Source organism: Coregonus lavaretus (genome assembly GCF_964263955.1).
Source record: "Coregonus lavaretus genome assembly, chromosome: 13".
In the NCBI taxonomy this organism is placed as follows: domain Eukaryota; kingdom Metazoa; phylum Chordata; class Actinopteri; order Salmoniformes; family Salmonidae; genus Coregonus; species Coregonus lavaretus.
The window spans coordinates 14,393,437-14,407,604 of NC_140000.1; the positions used below are offsets into that span (position 1 = coordinate 14,393,437).

Genomic DNA, 14,168 nt, shown 5'->3' on the forward strand with positions numbered 1-14,168 from the left:
CTGGCCTAGATAAATAATGATTTATCAAATGTAGTTGAAAATACAAACAAAAAATGTCATAATTAAAGCCTAATAACGTTACAACCAAATAACATGTGCTGAGCCTGCTGACACTTTATTTTATTTTTATAATTCCACTCAGATGAGTTTCAATTGGAACAAGTGAATTTGACTTAGTAGACAAGCAAAACCATTGTCTATGGAGTTTAAGACAGTATTGCTGCTGAGGGTTGTCATTTGGCCTAGAACAAACCATATAACCATGTTGACTTCCTGCCATTGCATATACTGAGTTACAGTCTGTGATGTTTACAACTGGAATGGACATTTTGAGGTGAAAGAACAGGATGTGATGTCATTGTGCTTCATGTTCTATTGAATCTAAATAGGTGTTTGGTTGATGTGTGGTTGTGTTGAACTCAACGCTCTGACATCCATTAAAATGCATAAACACATTTGCAGAACACTTGAGGGTTTATTCCCTTAACTAGCTACGTTGGTTATGTTTTGTACAAATATGAAGGTGGGTTTCAATCTCAAGACCTCAAACCCCAAATATGGCAGCAAACTGTTTACAGTGTTGAACACAGTATAGATACCTTCACCAATCTAGATCATAAAACAGATACACCCAGCCACACAATATAAGCCAAACTTCAGAACACTCCACTCTCCTGTGGGTGTTGTGTTTATTAATGTGTTATTATAATCAGAGAATAGCTCTCTGGTTATAGCTGTGACAGAATACATGTCTCTGTTGGTGACCCCATGCTGGCTGATATTATAAAATCAAGACAACTATCCCATCCTGTGCTCAGAGCTGAAGAACAGTGATACAAGAAACAGTGTTTCGTGGGTCATGTGTAATTTTATTACAGTTTTAATTAGCTTAATCAGATCTCAATGACAATTGGTCAAATTAGTCAGTTGTCTGATCTCTTCTAGAGCAGAGCATGTCTTTGGTCAAGTTCTGAATGGATTTGAAGATCAGCTCTCTGTGATGTCATCAGTATCCAATCAGAGTATAGTCAAAATGGTGAAAGTTCAAATTATATATAGTCAGTATCTGTGTCTGACAGAGCAATCATTTGTTCACAGTTGTGTTTGGCGCCACTCCATGGACAATTTAGTTATAGACCTACAGACAGCGTAGGTCTACTGTATCTGAACTGCAGGTTAGACATCACTTCACCTCTTTAGGGCGCCAATACGTATTCTTATACAAGCTACTACATTTTTCATACAGCGAGAAAACATGACCCTCTATCCAATTGATTATTACTTACAAAAAAAAAAAATTATTACATCCAAAACACAGCATTGTAAAAGGCAATAATGCAGCAATTAAACTCCATATAATTGTTAACATTTTCATTGGATGGGGAGGGGAGGAAGGCCAACATAGAAGTATCTTAATCAAGAGAGGACATACAAATATGTGTTCAGTCACTACAGTATACACCATTCTATATCTGCTAAATGCTGGTATGAAAACCTTGAGTCTTTGGGGAAACATAGGCAAGCTTATTCTCTTCTATAGTTTCAGTAGTATCGATACAAGGTTCAACTGACAAACTGTGAACATACCACGTTTTAGTTCACTAAATGGAGCTGTACAAATTATACAAGGACTATCTCAGCACTCTACTTATCTTGATGCAGCAACCACAACCTGTGATTCCTACAATCCAAAAGCAATACATGGAAAATTCAAATCTCTGAGATCAAGTATTTGACCTCGTCTTCCCCATATTCAAAGCAGTGTTTGAATAAAGAAACAGAACGGTTTGAGGTGATGAGGGTGAGTCAGCCACATCTCTCCTCCGATGTGATCAATAATTTACTCCCTCATGTCGCCAGTGCTTTCATGAAGTACACAACAGCAGAACAACCTATTTATAAATACACTATGAACCTCTAAGGATGTTTCAGGACTGGTGGTGTTTTAAAAAGTGCTATTTTCATAATTCTGAGAGTAGTGAAAGATGATTGGTTTTGGTTAGGATCATCTGTAGTAGGCCAACAGTAGTTGTCGTTGACACTGTAGATTACAAAGAAACCTCCTACTGTGTATGTGACCATCCAACACAGAGAACTCTCTCTGGTACCAAAGTCATGTAGTGGAAAATAAATTCAACATAAAACCCATCCAAGACGTCAACAATCAGTCATTGAAAAAGGGGACAATCCCTCCTTATCTATAAACAGTGAATGATATTGATCATAACAACTGTGACCGATGCAACCCCTCTCCCTAGGATGAGAAATGGAACTGAAAAAGTAGCATCAACAGTGGACTAACATTCAACTGGTGTTTATACAGAATCTATATGTTCTGTATTGTATGTTCATCCTGCCTAAAAACCTGCTATGTCCCTAAAGATTTACTTGAATTTGAAGCAATAAACTGAAAATAACTCCCACTAAGGTGTGCTAGAGCAAATATTGTGGTCACACCCAATCTGAGTAATAGACAAGGCCTCGGCATACCTCCCTTAGGCACAACTGTTACCCAATATCACAATTTTTGCCAACATCACTAATGTTCCCTAATTCTAAAGTCCATTGCACCACAATAATGAATGACATCCCACTGTTCTCATTCAGACCTGCAAATAGTGAAAATAGACATCCAGTGTTAAACTACGGTGAGATAATGAGGAAGGTACTGGACATGTAGCTTGTCTATTGATTACAGGTTAGTCCTTGGGGTTCTACTAGGGGAGTGATACATTATCGAAGAGGATGGAGTCTCAACATCTACCTAAAATACATTCAGTCAGAAGTTAACTGTGTAGTCTTGTGCTGGTTTTTACAACAGTCCGTTTTCAATCAGCCATGTTAGGAAAATGTTCTCTCTCTCTCTGAACAGCACAAGGTATTCTTCTTTTTTTGTTTTTATTCCATTACACTGATGCAAATTCATTCTAGAAATGTCTATTTTTATGTCATGTTTTTTCTAAAGATATTTACACTGTCCATTTTAATCTGTCACATTTCCATCTTATCAAAAGCAAAGAACAGGAACAACACAAAGACGGTAGCGTCATACACCAAATCTGCATGCTTTCATAAAAATAATGGACTTCTGGTTACTTTAATTTTTTTTTTAGGTAGCAGTCATTCACTTAACTTAATGGTACATTAGTTCAATTAAATAGTTCACATGACATGGAATAGGCTCTGGGTGCCGATTGTGTCAGATGCCACAGACTGAAGGAGATGAGGTTGGGCTGAATATCAAAAGACCACCAACCCATTTTACTATGGATTGATAATATATATGTTGGTGTAAGTAATAACTAAGTCAATCAAGCTTCAATACCTCACATTCCCAACCCAACCTCCTCATCTCTGCTTAACCATTAGAACTGTGCCTGGCTTTGAAAGAAGCTGTCCTACATTGACTCATGGAGGTGGGGTTGGCTTGGTGGTCATCATGTCAGAGTCATTGTAGCTTTAGATAGAGAACCAGTTTGTGTGGAGTTTTAGATCAGTTATACTATATTGTACATTCACATTTTACACTATTTATCTGAACTGGAATATAATGAATCAGAGCTGTAACACAATCCAACAAAGAATAAACAGATGACAAAAACAACAAAGCAAAATGCACTGTTCAACATTGAGTCAGTTTCTGACAAATATCAATCAATTTATTAAGAATAAGGGGGTCAACTCAAGCCATTCCTATCCAAGTAGACAGGAGTGAATCTCTCTAAAGGAGATGATTGTTACACTATGGCATTAATGTCCACCCCTTTATTCTAGACCAGAAGAGTAAGAGGATTGGTCAGTTGGTAATATGTCTCCGTTACTGGTTTACATTCCAAAAACTGATGTGGGGGCATGGTTGGTCAGAGGTTTGTGGGCATATTCCCCATTATTTGCTTGTCAAGTTACATTAAAGTGTTGGTCGTAATGATACATCTTAATACATCATAGGGGGTGTGACTGGGACCGCCCCTAGGAGGGGAACAAAGAAAGGGAGCGCCTCGTGTGATTGGGCATGACCGGGAGGCCACACCCACAGCCTCAGTTCATTTGTTCAAAGAATTTGTAGGTGGGATTTTCGTAGCCGTGGTTCTGCATCTTGTTGAGTTGGCGCTCCTCTGGTGTCAGCATGGGGTCAACCTGCTGTGAGACACGGAGGGTCAAAGGTAATACTGATACAGATACAGTACAAGGAAGTGCTACTGTATAAGGAAGTACTATAAGCAGGAAGGAGGGGACACTACTGTGCTATAAGCATAAAGGGTCTCTCCTACGTGCTGCTGCAGGGAGAGACACTTTGAATACCTGCCTATGAAAAGCCAACTGACATTTACTCCTGAGGTGTTGCTCTGTTGCGCCCTCTATAGCCACCATGGTTATGATTTGACCCTGCTGGTCATCTATGAACGTTTGAACTTCTTGAACAACAATCTGGCCTGAATGGCCACATGTATCTCCACCTGGGACAGCCAGAAGAGAGCTGGCCACCCCCAGAGCCTGATTCCTCTCTAGGTTTCTTCCTAGGTTCCTGCTTTTTAGGGAGTTTTTCCTAGCCTCTGTGCTTCTACATCTGCATTGCTTGCTCTCTGGGGTTTTAGGCTGGGTATCTGTAATGCACTTTGTGACACCTGCTGATGTAAAAAGGGGTTTATAGCATACATTTTATTTATTTATTGATTGTGTTTAGTTTAGTTTTATTTTGCATACATGGCAGCTAAAAGCTGTACGTACACAAGTATAAACAAACATCAACAAATTAATAAATTGTGAGAGTAATGGAACTGGAAGGGATGATGATCATGATGGATGATCAAGGAAGAAGGTTTATGACATTGAGATCGGAGGAAGCCTTGATGTCTGATGATCAGATAAATCAAAACAATATTTAAACCCACACACTAATGTGCAATAAAGAGCTCTACTGGCAGCATCTGAACGTGAGCAGGTGTTTGTTCTGTCTGATTCCCTGCCTCCTACCTCCACGATGCCGTGGCTGATGGTGCCGTACGGCTTCCTGCGCACCAGCAACAGACTGATCACCATCACCATGGCGATGGCCACGGCGACCACCAGCAACCCCACCATGGCCCCGCGGTTGAACGTCTCCAGGGCGTCAGGTTGCTAAGGACAGAAACAGAAAAGGGGAAGAGAGGGCACAAAGAGGGGAGGATGGAGAAAGTAGAGGTTGATATCATCATGGGAATGACTTACAATACCACAGGAGAGGAAGGGTCCGCCCAGCCCAGCCCATCCAGACACAGTGTTATCTATGTAGCAGACTCACCAGTTCATCTGTCTGGATCTCAGGAGACTTGTAGACCACCTGCTTGAGCTCCACAGAGGTGTTAATCTAGAGAGTGAGAGTGAGAGGGGAAGAGGAAGAGAAGAGAAAGAGAAGAGAGGAGAAGAGAGAGAGGGGGGTATTTAATAGGTCATTACAGAGAAAGTACCCAGAATTAAATAGAACCCATTAAATATATCTCTATGGGAGTTGCCTTCCTGCTGTGAGAGGATGTTATAGTAATGGAGTAAAAATGTAGCAGTTCATCACGTGGAGGCTGCATTGCGACACAAGCTATTTTTCCATATACACATGAGGGGGTGAGATACAAAGTGGGAAGGGATGGAGGGAGAGAAGGAGAGATGAGGTGATTTACATAATGTGTCAGCGTAACTCTTGGCTGTGTTGTAAACACAAGTGCAAGTAGGAAGCCATGTCTGTAAAGTGATGTGTACGTTTGTAATAAAAAAAAACAATCGATTTTTCTCACTTTCTCCTCATATTCATATGTGGGGCTTCTCTCAGATGTGGCATAGTCATACTCGTCTGTAGAGGCTGAGTGCAGAGGCAGAAAACACACAGATTCAGCCATGATCAACTACTTCTTTCTTTGAAAATGACATTTTGGCAGACAAATATCAGACTTCATGTCCCTTCCCTTTAACTCACCTTTCTTAGCGTTGGGCTGTGGGTCTAGACAGGACAGAAACAAGATACAAAAATAAAATGTTAACTTACTGCTTGTATTCAAAGAAATGAATTAATTCCTGAACAATTTGGTCCTCAACAATGTGGTCCTCTGTAGCTCAGCTGGTAGAGCACGGCGCTTGTAACGCCAAGGTAGTGGGTTCGATCCCCGGGACCACCCATACACAAAAAATGTATGCACGCATGACTGTAAGTCGCTTTGGATAAAAGCGTCTGCTAAATGGCATTTTATATTATTTATTATTATTATTATTATTATTATTATATTATATTATATTATTATTATTATTATATTATTATAATTTGAAGAGGAGACATTTTGTGTGTATGCGCTCATTCATGAGTGTGTGTGTGTGTCCGTACCGATGCGGGGTGGGTAGGGCCTGTTCTGGAAGGCTCTCTCCTCCTCCTCTTCGTCATCCTTCTCCTCCTCACTCTCGGCAGGAAGCAGCTCCTCGGTGGTGCGTGTCTCAGAGAAGGAAGTTGTCATGAGCTCACTGATGTCTCCTCGCTCCGCCTTCACCAGCTCCTCTACCGGGAGGGAGAGAAACAAGCAGGTTTTAAAAACAGGAAAGGTGTTTAGAGAAATACAATAAACTAAAGTGCTACCCAGCTTCATATACAGTACAGTATAATGTCTTTACGGTTACACTGCGTTATTTACACCTTATATACACCAATCCTTTATTTTCTGAATGAGAGTTCCCTAGAGAAATGTCAAGATAATAATAGCCTAGCAATTAGATACATTTGTATTTGGAACTTTGAATGTCTTACAAAAGACATCATGATAAATGCTAGCTTATCTCTTTCGAAATGTCTTATGAATGAACTAAAACATTAATATTAGGACAGGGGCAGTAACCCCACATCCTTGTCTACATGGCTAACAGGAGGGTAGAGAGGAGTGTAGCATACGGATATCATCGTGCAGCTCCTCAGCCAAGGCAGGGACCTTGTAGAGTAAAGCCAAGCTCTGGTTCATCCTCTCCTCAATCACATGGAGGTGGGTGTAGACCTGCAACACCAAGCGATCAATGCTGGTTAGGTTCATTACAAGACAAAGTCCCTACTGAGTCTGAAAGAGTCATGTGTTGGTTTTATGTATTGGCATTTAGAAGAGAAATGAAAATGAATTTTGCTGTGAAGGATGATTATGACATCAGTTATTGATCATTTTGTTAAAGGGACAATCTGCAGTTGCTACATGCATTTCTGGACTTATAAATAAATGATATGTACGCATTGATTCTTGAAGAATATAACTTAAGCCTCATGAGATTAGTTCAACTGTGGTACCCCATTAGAACCCAACATATAAGCTTGTTTTACCCCAATAGCCTCAAAAACATGATTAAAACTATAATTTTGATATCATGAAAGGTCAATCATAGCATCCATAGCTCTGTTTACAATAGCTCTGTCCAGATCCCCGTCATTCGCGTGAGGAAGAGACGGAGATACCGTGGACGTAGGTCGGGGTGCCTTGTAAAGATCCGACGGCGAACGAGTAAACTGCCTCTCCCATCAATCCTATTAGCCAACGTTCAAGCTTTGGATAATAAAATGGACGATTTAAGATTACGGTTATCCTACCAACGGGACATTAAAAACTGTAATATCTTATGTTTCACGGAGTCGTGGCTGAATGACAACAATGACAACATTCAGCTAGCAGGCTATACGCTACATCGGCAGGACAGAACGGCAGACTCGGGTAAGACGAGGGGTGGCGGTCTCTGTATTTTTGTAAACAACAGCTGGTGCACAAAATCAAATACTAAGGAAGTCTCAAGGTTTTGCTCGCCTGAGGTAGAGTATCTTATGATAAGCTGTAGACCACACTATTTACCAAGAGAGTTTTCATCTATACTTTTCATAGCTGTCTATTTACCACCACAAACCAATGCTGGCATTAAGATTGCACTGAATGAGTTGTACAAGGCCATTAATCAACAGGAAAACGCTCATCCAGATGCAGCGCTCCTAGTAGCAGGGGACTTTAATGCAGGGAAACTTAAATCCGTTCTACCTCATTTCTACCAGCATGTTAAATGTGCAACCAGAGGGGAAAAAACTCTAGACCACCTTTACTCCACACACAGAGACGCATACAAAGCTCTCCCTCGCCCTCCATTTGGCAAATCTGACCATAACTCTATCCTCCTGATTCCTGCTTATAAGCAAAAACTGAAGCAGGAAGCACCAGTGACTCGGCTAATAAAAAAGTGGTCAGATGACGCAGATGCTAAGCTACAGGACTGTTTTGCTAGCACAGACTGGAACATGTTCAGGGATTCTTCAGACAGCATTGAGGAGTACACCACATCAGTCACTGGCTTCATCAATAAGTGCATCGATGATGTCGTCCCCACAGTGACCGTACGTACATACCCCAACCAGAAACCATGGATTACAGGAAACATCCGCACTGAGCTAAAGGGTAGAGCTGCCGCTTTCAAGGAACGGGACTCTAACCCGGACGCTTATAAGAAATCCCGCTATGACCTCCGACGAACCATCAAACAGGCAAAGAGTCAATACAGGTCTAAGATTGAATCATACTACACTGGCTCTGACGCTCGTCGGATGTGGCAGGGCTTGAAAACTATTACAGACTACAAAGGGAAGCACAGCCGCGAGCTGCCCAGTGACACAAGCCTACCAGACGAGCTAAACCACTTCTATGCTCGCTTCGAGGCAAGCAACACTGAAGCATGCATGAGAGCACCAGCTGTTCCGGACGACTATGTGATCACGCTCTCCGTAGCCGATGTGAGTAAGACTTTTAAGCAGGTCAACATTCACAAGGCCGCAGGGCCAGACGGATTACCAGGACGTGTACTCCGAGCATGTGCTGACCAACTGGCAAGTGTCTTCACTGACATTTTCAACATGTCCCTGACTGAGTCTGTAATACCAACATGTTTCAAGCAGACCACCATAGTCCCCGTGCCCAAGAACTCTAAGATAACCTGCCTAAATGACTACCGACCCGTGGCACTGACGTCTGTAGCCATGAAGTGCTTTGAAAGACTGGTCATGGCTCACATCAACAGCATAATCCCAGAAACCCTAGACCCACTCCAATTTGCATACCGCCCCAACAGATCCACAGATGATGCAATCTCTATCGCACTCCACACTGCCCTTTCCCACCTGGACAAGAGGAACACCTACGTGAGAATGCTATTCATTGACTACAGCTCAGCATTCAACACCATAGTGCCCTCAAAGCTCATCACTAAGCTAAGGATCCTGGGACTAAACACCTCCCTCTGCAACTGGATCCTGGACTTCCTGACGGGCCGCCCCCAGGTGGTAAGGGTAGGTAACAACACATCTGCCACACTGATCCTCAACACGGGGGCCCCTCAGGGGTGCGTGCTCAGTCCCCTCCTGTACTCTCTGTTCACCCATGACTGCATGGCCAGGCACGACTCCAACACCATCATTAAGTTTGCCGACGACACAACAGTGGTAGGCCTGATCACCGACAACGATGAGACAGCCTATAGGGAGGAGGTCAGAGATCTGGCCGTGTGGTGCCAGGACAACAACCTCTCCCTCAACGTGACCAAGACAAAGGAGATGATTGTGGACTACAGGAAAAAAAAGAGGACTGAGCACGCCCCCATTCTCATCGACGGGGCTGTAGTGGAACAGGTTGAGAGCTTCAAGTTCCTTGGTGTCCACATCACCAACGAACTATCATGGTCCAAACACACCAAGACAGTCGTGAAGAGGGCACGACAAAGCCTATTCCCCCTCAGGAGACTAAAAAGATTTGGCATGGGTCCTCAGATCCTCAAAAAATTCTACAGCTGCACCATCGAGAGCATCCTGACTGGTTGCATCACCGCCTGGTATGGCAACTGCTTGGCCTCTGACCGCAAGGCACTACAGAGGGTAGTGCGTACGGCCCAGTACATCACTGGGGCAAAGCTCCCTGCCATCCAGGACCTCTATACCAGGCGGTGTCAGAGGAAGGCCCTCAAAATTGTCAAAGACTCCAGTCACCCTAGTCATAGACTGTTCTCTCTGCTACCGCACGGCAAGCGGTACCGGAGTGCCAAGTCTAGGTCCAAAAGACTTCTCAACAGCTTCTACCCCCAAGCCATAAGACTCCTGAACAGCTAATCATGGCTACCCGGACTATTTGCACTGCCCCCCCACCCCATCCTTTTTACGCTGCTGCTACTCTGTTAAGTATTTATGCATAGCCACTTTAACTCTACCCACATGTACATATTACCTCAACTAGCCGGTGCCCCCGCACATTGACTATGCAACGGTACCCCCCTGTATATATAGCCTCCCTACTGTCACTTTATTCTATTGTATATATAGCCTCCCTACTGTCACTTTATTTTTTACTTCTGCTCTTTTTTTTTCTCAACACTTTTTTGTTGTTGTTTTATTCTTACTTTTTTTGTTTAAAATAAATGCACTGTTGGTTAAGGGCTGTAAGTAAGCATTTCACTGTAATGTCTGCACCTGTTGTATTCGGCGCATGTGACCAATAAAATTTGATTTGATTTGATTTGATTTGAGAGTGGTTACATTTCTCCAGCCCGATCCCTCAGCTTTTTACCGAAACAGGGGCAGGGACACACTTTTTTGTTGTTTCAAATGCTGATTGCCCCTTTAAGAGTTATTTTATGAGCATGAGGCAGCATCACTGCTTAAGGAAGATGCACAGTATCTTTTCATTCTAATATATTCCGGTATCTTTTCATCCTAGTATATTCCAGTATATTTTCATCCTAGTATATTCCAGTATGTTTTCATTTCACACCTGGAACTTCATCTGCTCAGCCTTCTGGGGGTCGACGGCCTCAATGTGCTGGTAGTGTCTCAGAGTGTGTCTGCGGTCCTTCTGCTCTGCTGCCATGTATCGCTTCAGAGCCTGCAGCACCCGCTCGGGCTGTTGAGAGGAGAGGGAAATTATAGTCAGAGAATGGAGGGGGTGGAGAAAGTGTGGTAGAAATGAACAATACACTACAGTACACTCACACTCTCTGACTAACAAATATACACTGAGTATACCAAACATAAGGAACACCTTCCTAATATTTTTTTTACTTTTACCTATTTTTTCTCCCCAATTTCATGATAGCCAATTGGTAGTTACAGTCTTGTCTCATCGCTGCAACTCCCCTACGGACTTGGGAGAGGCGAAGGTCGAGAACCATGCGTCCTCCGAAACACGACCCTGCCAAGCCGCACTGATTCTTGACACACTGCTCGCTTAACCCGGAAGCCAGCCGCACCAATGTGTCGGAGGAAACACCGTCCAACTGACGACCGAAGTCAGCTTGCAGGCGCCCAGCCCGCCACAAGGAGTCGCTAGAGCACGATGGGACAAGGAAATCCCGGCCGGCCGGCCAAACCCTCCCCTAACCCGGACGACGCTGGGCCAATTGTGCGCCGCCTCATGGGTCTCCCGGTCACGGCCGGCTGTGACACAGCCTGGGATTGAACCCGGGGCTGTAGTGATGCCTTAAGCACTGTGATGCACACCTTCCTAATATTAAGTTGCACCCTCTCTTTTGCCCTCAGAACAGCCTCAATTAGTTGGGGCATGGGCTCTACAAGGTGTTGAAAGCTCTCCACAGGGATGCTGCCCCATGTTGACTCCAATGCTTCCCACAGTTGTCTGGATGTCCTTTGGGTGGTGGACCATTCTTGATACACACAGGAAATTGTTGAATGTGAAAAACCCAGCAGCGTTGCAGTTCTGTACAGTCATGCGCTCTGCTTAACAAAATGTAGATATCCCTGCTGCCGCTGCTGTCTACTGACCTGTGGGGGCTCGGCCTGCACGGCGGTCAGGTAGCTCTCCAAGGCCAGTCTGCGGTTGTTGTTGAGGGTGGCCACCACGCGGGCCAGGTGGGTCTCCACCAGCCTCTGTCTCTCCCCTGCCACCTGCTCCTCCAGAGTCTGCAACACAGACTGGAAATGCTGGGGGGAGAGGAGAAGGGGATAATCGTTGCGTTAATAGGCATATGAGTATCTGTCTCATCTTTTCTTCCTTCTTTAATCCCGTTCTCCTTTCTTCCATCCCCTCCTCTTCCTATTCCACCTCCTTACCTCATTAAGGGCCTGGCGGTCAGACTTGGGCAGGTTCTTGGACTGGTTGTCAGCCTCAGCCCATTCCTTCATGATCTGAAAAGGCAAGATGAGTTAACGTCATTCACACACACTCAGAGCCAAGTACTTTTTTCCTCATAGACAGGAATCCACTGAGGACCATTCTGATGTTTAAAATGCTCCATATATTCACTTGGCTTGGTTCACTTGAAGTAAACAGTGGGACAATCTCAATTGCATACTCCTCACGTCCACTCTCCTCGCCTCCTTCTCAAAACCCATTGGATGAGAAAGCCAGCGGTCCCTCCCCTCTGACCTTCTCCACCAATGGGTTTTGAGAAGGAGTTGAGGAGAGAGGACACGAGGAGTATGCAATTGAGATTCTCCCAATATATTAATATTGCATTAAGACCTCACTTCAAGTCCCAGAGCAATTTGCCCCCGTCTGTCAACAGTGTGTTCTGTAGGAGATCACAGATATGGAAACAGCACAGCAGACCTGGCCTCATCTTATTGGTTCATTGCCTGTCCAAACCCGCCTTTCTGCCCCCCTTACCTCATTGATGCGTTTCATTCGCCGCTCCTCCAGGTCCATCTTGGCACGCAGGAAGTTGGCGTGTTCGCTGTCGTCCCCTGGCATCTCAAAGTAAACATCCACACCATCTGTGGGGCGAGGGGTGGGCACTGCAGAGGAGAAGGAGGAGAAGGGGATAAAGAGAAGAGGGGAACGAGAGGAGGGAGAGAGAGGATAGAGATAGATGGAGGGAGAGAGAGAGAGGATAGAGATAGACGGAGGGAGAGAGAGGGAGGATAGAGATAGATGGAGGGAGAGAGATGATAGAGATAGATGGAGGGAGGCAGAATAAAGAATGGAAAACAGAGAAGGAGAGACGAGAGAGAGGATAGAGATAGATGGAGGGAGGGAGGCAGAATAAAGGATGGAAAACAGAGAAGGAGAGAAGAGAGAGAGGAGAGATGGAGGTATAGTCAGTGCAGCAGAATGAAAGACAGAGGGGAGGATGAGGAAGACAGAAAGATATCCCAATCATTGCCATTACCCAGAGAGAGAGAGAGAGAGATTGATCCAGATAGTAGGGTGAGTGGGCAGCATTATTGAGTTGGAGACGAGTAGTGCTGTAAATACATCAGCCAGCCACTCCTATCTAACTCCTACATCCAGCCAGACAGATAGGCATGGTGAGTGTGTGTGTGTGTGTGTGCGTAATCATGCTTAGTCTATTACAAAGAGATAGAGTGAGAGAGAGAAAGTATTGGAGATGCTAACTGGGCACTACAGTTCATTCCCCAGTAAGTAAGAGTAAGTGGGAGATTGGAGAGTGATGTCAGCATTTACCCAGTATTTTTACTGCCCTATTAACCACTCTAAGGGAAGCAACTACAGTCCATTCCTTTACTGAGACTGGCCTTTAGAGAGAAAGGTCCAGACCAGACACAAAACCTAGCCACTACTCAATACCCCACTTCTCCACTTTTGTAGGTAAGAATACAGACAATATGGATAAAATTCCATCTAGGGCAAAGTGATATTCCTATAAAGTTTATGCCCATGAAATCCTCTCAGATCTAGTGGAGAGGTGGTAAGTAGGGGCTAAGGATTGTTTCTGGAGAGGCCAAAGATGTAACTGTGAGATAGAAGGTAGAGGGTTACTCACGGCTGTCTCCCCTGATCTGGGGTGGGGATGTGGAGGGGTTGCGACCAGCCTGACCCTGGCCTTTCTCATAGTAGAAGGAGTCTGTGTAGTCAGAAGCCTGGTAGGGGCCAGAGTCAATGGAGTACTCATACTCCTCTGGGTCTTTCACTGCTGCTGCAACCTCCTGCTGCACCTCCTCCTCCTCCTCCTCCTCTTCATCCTCTACTGCCTCCTCCTCCTCTTCTTCTTCTTCCTCCACCTGCTCATCCTCTTCCACCATCTCATCATCTTCCTCCTCCATGTCTGTCTCGTCCACATCGGTGTCAGGAGAGGGGCTCGGGGTGGGTGTTGTCACTTTGACTCTAGGAATGGGGTACAAGGTCAAACATTATGATCATCATCACCATCATCACCACAGACAGCAGGGGTAATGGGAC

The 14,168-nt window shown here is 44.3% G+C and overlaps 1 protein-coding gene across 2 annotated transcripts in view; it reads right to left on the reverse strand.

The window, feature by feature from the left end:
- Nucleotides 1-464: 464 nt before the first annotated feature.
- LOC311140329 (amyloid beta precursor like protein 1-like) overlaps nt 465-14,168 on the reverse strand; it is a 58,769-nt gene continuing 45,065 nt past the window's right edge. Inside the window, exons 6-17 of one of the 2 annotated variants that reach the window (XM_084175348.1) lie at nt 13,753-14,093; nt 12,636-12,763; nt 12,080-12,154; nt 11,792-11,950; nt 10,785-10,913; nt 6,905-7,004; nt 6,350-6,517; nt 5,948-5,971; nt 5,769-5,833; nt 5,282-5,347; nt 4,975-5,118; nt 465-4,137 (exon numbers count right to left, since the gene is read on the reverse strand). In XM_084175348.1, the coding sequence (XP_084031474.1) occupies nt 4,039-4,137; nt 4,975-5,118; nt 5,282-5,347; nt 5,769-5,833; nt 5,948-5,971; nt 6,350-6,517; nt 6,905-7,004; nt 10,785-10,913; nt 11,792-11,950; nt 12,080-12,154; nt 12,636-12,763; nt 13,753-14,093 (1,498 nt within the window). In that variant the 3' untranslated portion in view covers nt 465-4,038. Of the gene's footprint in view, nt 4,141-4,974; nt 5,119-5,281; nt 5,348-5,768; nt 5,834-5,947; nt 5,972-6,349; nt 6,518-6,904; nt 7,005-10,784; nt 10,914-11,791; nt 11,951-12,079; nt 12,155-12,635; nt 12,764-13,752; nt 14,094-14,168 lie in introns of both variants that reach the window. The other variant, XM_084175347.1, reaches the window with a different exon arrangement.